At 37.6% G+C, this 12,536-nt stretch overlaps 1 protein-coding gene across 1 annotated transcript; it reads right to left on the bottom strand.

The window, feature by feature from the left end:
* Positions 1 to 1,181: 1,181 nt before the first annotated feature.
* On the bottom strand, positions 1,182 to 11,045 carry LOC141295928 (kelch-like protein 28). The gene is made up of 5 exons (XM_073827214.1): positions 10,785 to 11,045; positions 7,507 to 8,144; positions 5,641 to 6,084; positions 3,501 to 3,709; positions 1,182 to 2,299 (listed from the first exon to the last, which is right to left on the bottom strand). Exons 1-5 carry the CDS (start codon positions 11,043 to 11,045, stop codon positions 2,136 to 2,138), a joined length of 1,716 nt encoding a protein of 571 aa, XP_073683315.1. The 3' UTR covers positions 1,182 to 2,135.
* Between the last annotated feature and the right edge of the window lie 1,491 nt (positions 11,046 to 12,536).

Below are 12,536 nucleotides of genomic sequence, written 5' to 3'. Positions count from 1 at the left end.
CTGGTTGAGCTGCGACACACATAAATAAACTGGCAGAAGTATGCTATGCTCTCAACGCTTGATAAAATGTGAAAAATAAATACTGCGTTTGTAGCTAAGGTTATCGGTTTAGTTCCAGTAACAATCCACAGGTTTATAAAAATTCACTCTATTTCATACACAAGCTGGACGGACGGACAGAAAAAGAAAATGTGGCATCATCATCATCATCATCATCATCATCATCATCATCAGGAAAAATGAACAAAAAGTTTAAGACAGTGAGGAAGTCATTCTGGACTGATTCAGATTCCCTCGTGAGACGAGCACTTTGGTGAGAGCGGCCATTCAGACACGAACACCAAACACTCTTCGTTTTGCAGATTGACGTTCTCCACGAATGGCCTTTAGGATGGAGAGGAAACAGCCGGACGGAGCCGCTCACGCTCACGGTCACGCCAGCGTGATTTCACCATCATCTGATGATCAGAAACCCTCAGATCAGATTTAATGACAGTGATGAACATTCATGATGCAAGGAAATATTCTTATTGCTAATCAAACACAGATGCTTCCCTTTGTGCCTCCGAATGAAGATCTAGACTAAAATCACGTCCCGGACTGAGAGACGTCACACGCTTAATGCCGAATCGATCCAGTACACGCTTCTCAAGGCAGTTCAGATCCAAAATGAACATCAGAAGTGTCCAAATCCAGAATAACCAGCAACGGAAAGAAACGAAGCGACGAGAGCCGTTCGGGTCAGTCACAGGATTCCCAAAAACACCTTGGCAATTAATGACCAAAATAAAAAACAAGTTGAAGAAAAGTCTTATTGCCTCAAAGGAACTCATATTTACACAGTAGAAAATGGTTTGGTAAGTGCACAACTTCAGTATCTCCGCAAACACACGCCGTCACTCACACTCAACTCATGATTCGACGGGAAACGGAGACGAGGGCGGGAACGTTTGGCACCACGTGACCGGCGTCTGACGTCACTCACGCCAACAAGCGACGTTACTGCGTGATGCTTCAATCTGAACGCCACAGGAACAGGAAATCAAGACTCACACCATGACAGAACTAAAACAACACAATCCTGAAGAGAAAATTAGCACCAGTCAGTATGAGACACACACACACACACACACACACACACACACACACACACACACACACACACACACACACACACACACACACACACACACACACACACACACACACTCTCAGGTGAATCTCAACAAATCGTCACATTTTTACATTGTAACATTTTTTTCCATAACAATTTTCCAAATGTTGTAAATTTGAATTTGATGGGGTATTTGACCATTTAAAATATTTGTAGTGTTTTAAACAGAACATTTTAGTTTGAAATGAAGTTCAATACAATTTTTGTACAATTAATTTATTTTTAATTATCTTTGACTTTGCAAAAAAAACAAAAACCAAATTGCCTTTTTGTCTGCAAAAAAGCATATAATTTTGAGTTTGTGTTGAAACATTTTTTTTTTTGCCTTTTTTGACTGCAAAAAAAGGATATAATTTTGAGTTTGTGTTGAAACATGAACAAAAAAAACATGAACATTTTTTGCATTTTTTGACTGCAAAAAAAGGATATAATTTTGAGTTTGTGTTGAAACATTGAAACGTGTTTTGATGAGATTCACTCATTTCCAGCTGTAAGGACACACATGAGCGCATGGATCAGACATAAACAGACGGTCAGTGCAGTGGCTTGGACACACTCACACACACACAGCTGTATGTAGAGGACAGAAGCAGCCCTTATCACGAGTCCCAGGCTTCTCCTCCAGACCGAAGCGCTGACTGAACTCATGCATGCATCACTCACACACACACACACACACACACACACTCATGCTCACACTCTCGCCGCACGTGCGTCCCTCATCAGAAGCCTTGAAATGTAAAGGGGGAAGAGCTGGGCGCTCCGCGTCCTCCGAGGGTTTGCGGAAGGCTCTGGTGTTCGTCTGACCTGTGCTTCGGTGCCGGCGGCGGCGGGAGCGGGTCCGTAAACGCTCCGCGTCCCAGCGCCGGCTGGAGCAAACGCCGCCGGATGAGCGGGAAACACACTCCAGAAACAAAGCCAGTTCCCCTCGCGTCTCTGACGGTCAGCCGGGCGCCCAGGGTCAAAGGGCGGTCAGGCCGAAGTTACAGCGGCAGTACATCATGCCGCTGGAGTCGTGCCAGCTGTCCGTGATGGGGTCGTACCGCTGGACCGTGTTCAGGTACGAGGAGCCCGAGTGTCCGCCCACCACGTAGAGGTAGTTATCGACCACGCCAGAGCCCACGCCTGACACAAACACAACAGCAACACATTAACACTCAACACACACAGCATTTCTACATTTATACACATTCCAGGACTTTAAGCACTAGTTTTTCGATTTTCAAGGACTTTAAATAGAGACCTCACTTGTCAAACAATTTCAAATTCTAAAAAACATAAATAGATAAATACAAATATAACTGAATGGCAAAAAAACCAAAGCTCATGCAAAGTATGCAATGTCAACGATGCTTTCTTTGGTTTGTTTGACTGCTCAAAAATGTTTTAATTAATTACATACATAAACAAAAATCTGGCTCTAAACCTCTCTCTTCTTTATTTGTCTACTAGACAAGTACATGGAAACTATCCAAAGTTCTGTTCATCCTAAAAAAACTGTCCCTGTACATTCATCCTATGTGTCCTCTATGGTGTAAATGTATTACTTTTTTGTTTTGTTTTGGGTTCTTTACTCCAAAAAAATCCACATGGTTGCATTTTGAATCAAATGATTCGCAAACACCTAAACCTAACCCTAAGTAGTTCAAGCACCTTGTAGGTACTCCCTGCACACACAAAGTTCAGATCTGAATCAAAAGATTCACAAACACGCTTTAAAATTTCCATCTGAATCAAATCACGAATCCTCTCCGAAGTTCGGATCTAAATCAAATGATTCATGATACCAAATTTAAAATCCCAATCTGAATCAAATGATTCGCGATCCAATTGGAGTGCTTCGAAACAGTGATTTACGTTAAGCAGTAGTTTAACAATGGTTTTTGAGTTTCGAAAAGGTATAGGTGCTTTTTAAAATCATTAGGAGCGATGTTGAAATCAGAAAATTAATGGCTTTTTTTAATTTGATCTGGTTTTTGCTAGTGAATCACTTGATCGATCGGGGCGGTTCCAGTGTAAATGACTCACTCGGTTGATTCAGTTTGTCTGTTCCTCCGCTTTCAACAATTAAAGCACTTTTCAAGTACCTTTTCAGGAACATTGCTTTTTTAAAGGGTTTCCAGACCTTAAATTTCAAAAAGTCAAAGTTAAGTAGTTCAAGCACCTTGTAGGAATCCTGCACACACAATTTTTCAATTCAATCATGCTGGATATGAAACTAAAAGTCAACTTATTCGAACGGCTGATTCATGTTTAATCGTAGGGTGCAATACCCTAAACTGGACGTGTTGTGTTTGACTCAGTGATGGTGTCACGTGACTCTCACCGGTGCGCGGCTCGTTCATGGGTCGACACGCCGTCCACTGGTTCTGGTGCGGGTCGTATCGCTCGATGCTGGACAGATGAGACACGCCGTTGTGTCCGCCGACGACGAAGATGAAGCCCAGCATCACGCCCACGCCGAAGTTAATGCGCTTGTCCGCCATCGGCGCCACCATATCCCACGAGTCTTTGCTTGGGTCGTATCTCTCCACACTGAAACACACATCAGTCACCGATCAACTCTGATTCCTGTCCAAACTCAGGCAGTAGCACTAGTAACATTCGATTTAACAAACGCCACTCATCTCCAATATAATGCCACAGCAGTATGCACGTTTCCATTACAGATTTGCACAAAACTTTGGTGATATTTTATAAATGTCGATCAGAATGCGAAATGACGGGGTTTCCATTAACCGATGTTACGTGACTGAAACATAATTTTTTCCTCTCGTGATAAGTCATGGCAACTGATTTTTATGGGATTTTGGCTCTATTTAATCGATTGTCACCTGTAAATGCAAAAAAAAAAAAAAAGGTTTCCATTGCTGTTTTGCAAAATATTCCTTTTTCTAATTGCCTGAAAAACCACCTCATGCAAGCGTAAAAACTTTTTTGCGCAACTGACGTGTTTCCATTAGGCGTATTTGCAATTTGAAATTTCAATTTGTGCAATTTAAAGGGTAATGGAAATGCAGCTACTGATACGATTTACCAAAATAGAGTGAATATCATTCAGATCTCACAATGTTTCAATCAGCTGGAAAAAATCAAAATCACATCTGAATGACCGCTGGCTCCGTGAAACACGTGAAACCATGGCAGTGTCCCATGAGTCCCTGTTCTTTCCAGAACTCTTGACACATGTTTAGAGAGGAGAAACACATCTCACGAGAGCCAGCGCTCATGGAGACACAAGCACAACACAGGAGCGCCCCATGAGCCCCAAACCACAAGAACATCGAGGATCAGATGAAACCAACCGTCCTCATACTGGAACTACAGCAGCAACACACAACTGCAAACTGTCTCAGAAAAAAGAAACGTAGATCTATAAAAATAGTCATTCAGTAGATTTTATTTGCAACAAGGCCTGGAATATAATTGTGTTTCTACTAATTTACTGACCAGTGTTATTTTATTATCATTACAATAGTATTATAGTACTTATTAAAACGTTTTTATTGAATATTTAGAATTTATTTCAGTTATTTGTATAGTTATTTATGTTAAAGGATGACTCCATTTCCAGAATAAAAATGTCCTGACCATTTACATGTCATTCAAGATATTCAGTCGCAAAGAAATTATGTTTTTTTAGGACAACACTTCAGGAATGTTCACTATATAGTGGACATCTATGGTGACCGTGAGTTTGAACTTCCAAAATGCAGTTTAAATACAACGTCTCTAAACAATCCCAGATGAGAAATGAAGGCCATTGCACAGAGTACCACATTTTCATCCGCACATTAAATAATAAATACGACGTCATGCTGTGTCAATCACATTTACACACCGGCTCCGAAACTTTCGTCCATCAAAAAAAGTTCGGATCAGGTTTGATTTTCTGCGTTTTCACAAAGCATTTTCGATAGGAAAGGATGACGCATATGAAAAAAACAAAAAACGCATACAAAGATTTCGTACTCGGTGTGCAATGGCCTTAAAGGTCTTATCTAGCGAAACGATCAATCTTTTTCTTAAATAAATTAATATTTATACACTTTTTAACCACAAATTAATATATAATGTCTACTAGAATGTTAAAAATGTTTAGAGTTAAATAAAAAAAATTTTCTTTAACTTTGATTTTCTTCTTTGAAAAGCAAGACAAAACTGCAAAAAGTAAATATTGGCTATTTAATTTATGCAATGGTCAAATAAAATGGCAAAATAGATGGGGGAAAACCATGTTCGGTAATCGGCCTTCAGCCCAGTGCGTCATTTTGTTCGTCTTTGGCCAAGAAAATTCATTTCGGTGCATCTCTAGCTTTAAAAGTAACCCCCTTTGTATTGCATTGTCTCTCCTATTGACTTTGTCCTACAAGTGCAGCTCTCATGGAAAAATAGTGAGGAGCACTGCATCAGAAGCCAGGACTGCGGTTACCGATAGTAAGAGCGCTGCGGCAGGTGAGCGTTACCTGTTCATGTGCGCGGGTCCGTATCCTCCGATGGCGTAGATCATGCCGTCCAGCGCGGCGGTGGCGAAACAGCTGCGTGATTTGGTCATGGGCGCCACCGGCTGCCACTCCTTGACTTTGGGCACGTATTTCTCCACGGACTGCAGGTAGTACTGTCCGTCGTATCCGCCGAGGGCGTACAGCTCTCCCGCTAACACCACCACTCCCAGCGTGCTCCTGCATTCGGCCATGCGCTCCACGGACGCCCACGTGTTGCTGTCGGGATCCCAGCGCTCCACGGTGCTCTCGTGCCGCCGGTAGCTGATGCCCTGCCGCATGTGTGTCGCGATGCCGCCCACCACATACACCTTCTGCTCCAGAACCGCCACACCGAACTCATAGCGCGGCACCGTCAGCGGAGCCAGACCGATCCACGAGTCCGTCTGCGGGAAGTACATCTCCATACTGGCAGAAACAAACAACTCTGGTTAATTCATTAGTTTAACCATTTTATAGACATAAATACACTACTGCTCAAAAGTTTGGGATCAGGAAGATTTTTAATGCTTTTTAAAAGAGAAGGCTGCGTTTATTTAATTAAAAATACAGGGAAAAAAAGTGTAATATTGTGAAATGTTAAGGCAATTTAAAATAGTGGTTTTCTATTTTAATATACTTTAAAAATAAAATATTCCTGTGATTCAAAGCTGAATTTTCCGCATCATTACTGCAGTAGATCATTCTATGCTGATTTATTATCAATGATGGAAACAGTTGTGCTGCTTAATATTTGAAAGACCAGCATTTATTTAAAATAGAAAACCTTTGTAACAATAAACACCTCGTTCAAAGTTTGGGGTCAGTAGTTTCTTTCTTTCTTTCTCTCTTTGAAAGAAATTAATACTCTTATTCAGCAAGGATGTGTTAAATTGATAAAAAGTGATAGTAAAGACTTATATTGTTAGAATATACATACATACATACATACACATACATAAAAGTAATAAATCAGTATATTAGAATGATTTCTGAAGATTGATTCAGAGAATGATTTCTTTGCATCACAGAAATAAATAAATAAATAATATTTTAAAGCTATTTTTAATTGCAATAATATTTTAATTACTTTTTTCTGTATTTTTGATCAAATCAATGGAACTTTAAGCATAAAAAAACATTAAAAAACGTACTAATCTCAAAATTTTGAGCGGCAGTGTATATGTTTTTAAGCACTTTTTAAAACAACTAATAAAAATAAATACATTTCATTTATATATATATGTTACAATTTTTTTTTAATAATTACAAATTAATAATAAATCAATTAAGTATTCAAATTGAGATAATTTTGACATAATTGACAATTTTGTAAACGTAATTACTATTAGTACTATAAAATAATAATAAATGAATAATAAAATGCACAAAATTCAATTGAATTACAGATTAATAATACCTTAAAACTATTACGTCATTTTGACCCAGCATTATTTTAATATATAGGCCCAATTTTAAGTGGGCCAAATTGTGCAGACCTACAAAGACGCTCAAAAAACCTGCCATTCTTCATCATTTTTAAAAAACATATTTTAAATTTCATTTGCAATTTTTAACCAAAAACAATTTAAAAAAATGCAATTAATTATTTTATTATCATTACTTAATATATATACTATTATAGTATAGTTTTGCCATTATTATTTAAAAAAATGTCTATACAGTTTCTGTTCATTTTTATTTATTTTTATTTTTACTACATAAAGTTAAACTAAACGAAAATGAGAAATGTCCTTTTGTAAACTAGCTGACATAAAATATAAAAACCATTTTATTTCAGTTAACATTTATTTCACTTCAATGCAAGTCCGTAACTACGTCTGTGGTCACCTTTCCAGTGTGGCGAAGAGGCCGGCTTTTCCTCCGACGGCCAGCAGGACTTTGGGAGCGCAGCGCGGCCGCGTGGACAGAACGGTCTGGTAGGAGAGCCGGTGTTCGGGCATGAAGTGGTACTTGAGCGCCTCGTTGAGCAGGTGTTTGCAGGCGTGGTCGTCTCGGATCAGGTGATTGGCCTCGTAGAGCCGCGTCAGGAACTTGACGCTCAGCAGCGGCAGCCTCACGCAGTGCAGGAGCTGAGCCAGATACTGCTGCCGCTCCGTCAGGTCGTACTTGATCCAGGACTCCAGCGCGTAGAAGACGCTCTCCTCCGTCAGCACGTTCAGGCAGTCGTTGGACACGATCTCGTCCAGCTCGGCGCGCGTCAGCTCGAAGAACTCCTCCGTCTGGCACACCTCCTCGAAGTTCTGGCAGATGAATTTGGTGGCGGCCAGGCACAGGTCGTGGCAGCCGTAGGTTTCGGCGAAGCGCGAGATCCCGATGCAGTTTCCCGCGTCCAGCTGACTCTCCAGGAAACTGCAGCACTCCTTCAGCACCAGCTTGACCTGCAGCAGGTTGGCGGCAGGAAGCAGAGACTCCACCGTTTCCTGTGAGATGAAGACGGTTCCTGTGTAGGCGTACTCCACTATGGCCTGATGAGGAGACGCAAACACAGCGGGAATGAAAACACATGCACTCACACAAACACAGGCCTGGGTCACAGTTCTCCACCAAATCAATACATTTCGTCACCTTAGAATTATAAGGTTCTATCTGCATTCTGAGCACTTTCGAGATATTGAGCTTCAAAGATTTTGCATTCCATAGACTTCTGTAGATAGAACCATTTTTGTTTTCTAAAAAAAGGCCCAAAATGTACACAGCTTACAAAAGAAACATCAAATAATGTAAATAAGTTGTCAAAGAATAAGAATATGTGAACAACTCAATTTTGACAAAAATGTCAGATAGAACCTTATAATTCTAAGTTGACGATTTGCCCTTCATACATACAAATATTTCACCATTAATCTGATTTGTAATTCTCACTATTCTCAGTGGTGATGATTGTCAATAAATTCTCATTAACCACTTAACTGTCACTCCCATTTTTGAACAGAGACGTGCAAATGAAGAATTCTAACTTTTTATAATTCACGAATGAAAACATTTTCTAATATGATTTTGATGTACATTTTCCATGTTAACGCAATCTCCGATTTTAAAATTGTTTTCAAAGGATGTATTTTGAGATTTTAAGTTTTCTTATGAATTCTAAAGTGTAACAGGGAAGACTGTTTGTGACAAAGGTCCGAATACCTGTTATGAAGTAGATTTTTGAGGTGCACTCTTGCCATAAACTAATCTATTATTTTTCTTTCATTATTTGTAAGACAAAAAAGTAAAATATCTATTTAGGAGACTTCCCATTGATATTTAGTTTGCCATGATTAGATTAGGATTTATTTGTAAAATGGTGAAGTAAACTTGGGAGACAGTGACAGATAAGGGTTTAATGTAATAAAAAAAAAATATAAATACTCACTACCGCTAAAAAGTTTGGGATCAGTAAGACTTGTAATGTTTTTAAAGAAGTCTCTTATGCGCATCAAGACTGTGTTTATTTGATCAAAAATATATATATAAAAAAAACAATAATCCTGCTAAATGTTACTACAATATAGAATAATGGTTTCTATTTTAATATACATTAAAAAAAATTCCTGTGATGCAAAGCTGAATTTTCATCAGCTGTTACTCCAGTCTTTAGTGGCACACGATTCTTCAGAAATCATTCTAATATGCTGATTTATTATTAGAATTATCAATGTTGAAAATAGTTGTGCTGCCAAATATTTCTTGGGAAACTAAATATTTCTTCAGGATTTTTTGATGAATAAAATAATGAAAAAAAAAAAAACAGCATTTACTCAACATCTAAATCTTTTCTCACAATATAAGCCTTAAGTCTTAAAAAAAAGAAAGAATAAAAATGTACTGACCCCAAACTTTTGAACACTAGTGTATATTGTTAGAAAAGATTTATATTTTAAATAAATGCTGTTGTTTTTAACTTTTTATTCATCAAAAAAACCAGAAAAAAGTATCACATGTTCCAAAAACACAATAAGGAACACAACTGTTTCCAGCACTGATAATAAATCAGTATATAAGAATGATTTCTGAAGGATCATGTGACACTGAAGACTGGAGTAATGATGCTGAAAACCACAGGAATAAATTACATTTTAAAATATAATCAAATAGAAAATAGTTATTTTAAATAGTAAAAATATTTCAAAATTTAACTGTTTTTGCTGTATTTTGGATCAAATAAATGCAGGCTCGGTAAGCAGAAGAGACTTCTTTAAAAAACATTAAAAATCTTACTGTTCAAAAATCTTACTGTAGTGTATACTGAAATTTTTGTACATTGTTATTTGCTAAAGTGTTTGCTACATTTAATATAGATACAGAAATGAGTAATATATAATTAATATAGCTATAGTGTTTGCCAGTTACACATAAAATACAAAAGGACAGTAAAATAGTATTAAAGTAAGACAAGTAATGAATAAAATAAAACGAAAATTGTAAAATATATGTACATTTGATATAAAATGTGTAATTAGTTAACACTGTAATTTAAATGATTTTGTTTAAACCAGCATTAATTTGTAGATATTTTACAATTTAAATCAATCAGAAGCACTGATCAAAATCTAAACACTGGATGAAGTCAGTTTCAAAATTATATTAGAGTCAAATGTTTTTACAGAGGGGATTTTGGCTCTCATTTCATCACACCATAATTCAGAAAACACTATATATTTTTCAATTTTGGGGGGAATAAAATGTTGTATAAAATTAAGAAAATGATATATGAACAAATCCCTCTGTAAAAACCTGCAGGATATAGACAGGAATACAAATGCTCAGTGTGGTGTGTGTAAGTGCTGCTGAAGTGGAGATTTATGGCTCAGTGTAGGAGAAAAAACTCATTGGCTTTAAAAATATGGATTGTAATTGAAATCTATTGACACAAACAGATAAAGTGCTGTAAAAGAAACACTTAACAGTGTCTTTTGGATATTTTCTGTCCACTAAAAAACACTTTATGAAAAATCAAAAAGCCCAAAATCTCAAACTTGCGGGTGCATAAAAAAACTTTTTTCCCTTAAAGCAGCACATTTTTGTTTTTCTGGGTTAAAATATGAGCTGCACATATAGGTCTGTGATTTGAAAATGACTGATGCTGGTCTGTAATGGTTTGCAGGGATGTCAGCGCTGACCTTGAGCGCCGCTTCATCGATGCACTGGAACTCCACCTCGGACGTCTCTTTCTCGGACAGGTTTCCGGTGAACATGGCCTTGAAGTAGGGGCTGATGCTGGCCAGCACCACTTTGTGAGCGTGGATCTTGGCGTCTCCCACCCGCAGCACGATGTCGCAGAGCTCGTGATCCTGCCGCAGGAGCTGCAGACCCTGCAGGAGCTGCTCGGAGTGAGGACGCGTCAGGCTGGCAAACATGTACGGCTTGGCCTGCTGCTCCATCTGACAAACACACAGACAACACTCACGGTCTGCTACTTCACTACTCAGGTACCGAAACTGAGTTTGAAACAGGGGTTTTCCTGCAAATGTAGAGTTTATGGACCGAACCCCTGAAGCACATCTGGAACAGTCACCCAAACCGACAAAGTTTCATTCTTAGTTTCAATTCTAGGAGTAAGGAGATCTCATGAATGCCAGTGTAAGTCAGCAGCTCAGTGAGGTTTGAGAAGCAGAGTTCAGACTCGTGAGAGCGTTCTTCAGTTCTTGAGGGACACTAAAGTCCCAGAAGATCAGCAGATGAACAAACAGCAGCAGTCAGGAGACTCTACGCTACAGCTCTGAGAAACACTTCCACAATCTCACAGTCTCACAGTTCTCAAATACAGAAACAAATGCAAATGCCAAAATAAGCTCAGAAAACAACGGAAGCCCGTTTCTGCCACAGAACAAAAAGATGACTTTTTAAACTCACAATTTTGAATTATTTTCTCACAATTCCAAGAAAGAAGTCATCATTTTGAGAAATAAACTCAAAAAGTCAGGCTTGATGGATATAAAGTCAAATCTGCAAGATATAATTATAAGCTGCAAGAAGAAAGTCAGAACTGCAAGAAATAAATGTCTTGCAAAAAATTGCAAGATATAAACTGAGAATTGTGAGATATCAATCAGCTTCTGTGCGATATAAAGATATATATCATGCTTTTGAGGAGAAATATTAATTGTGAGATTGTGTCTTTATTCCATATATTTTTATTGCAACTGGAAGTTTTTTCTCAGAATTTTTCTTAGATGCAAAAAAAATTACATTAAATTAAATATAGATACAAAATGAATAATATATAAACGCTAGTTACAAACGCATATTATTGCATATTATTTGTCCTATATGTATGTATGTTGCAAAAACGAATAACTCCATTTAAAAAAAATGTAAAAAATCATGTTTGTTCACTGAGAATTTCAATTAATCTCAATCAAACTGCAGTTGACAAACATGACATGAAATGACATGAAAAACATGATTTTTGAAAAAAGAAAAAAAAAGTTGTCTTTTTTTGCAAATGAATATATATATATATATATATATACACACACACTGCCGTTCAAAAGTTTGGGATCAGTAAGACTTGTAATGTTTTTAAAAGAAGTCTCTTCTGCTCATCAAGACTGCATTTATTTGATCAAAAATATAGAAGAAACAGTAATACTGCAAAATGTTATTACAATATAAAATAATGTTTTTTATTTTAATATACATCAAAATACATATTTTTTTCCTGTGCTGCAAAGCTGAATTCTCATCAGCCATTACTCCAGTCTTCAGTGCCACATGATCCTTCAAAAAAAATAATTTTAATATGCTGATTTTTTTTATGCTGCCAAATATTTTTTTGGAACCTTTGATACTTTTTTCAGGATTCTTTGAAGAAGAACAAGTTCAAAAGAACAGCATTTATTTAAAATATAAACGTTTTCTAACAATATCTA

The sequence above is a fragment of the Garra rufa genome, chromosome 21 (genome assembly GCF_049309525.1).
Source record: "Garra rufa chromosome 21, GarRuf1.0, whole genome shotgun sequence".
In the NCBI taxonomy this organism is placed as follows: Eukaryota; Metazoa; Chordata; class Actinopteri; order Cypriniformes; family Cyprinidae; genus Garra; species Garra rufa.
This window is presented reverse-complemented; position numbering and strand designations above follow the sequence as displayed.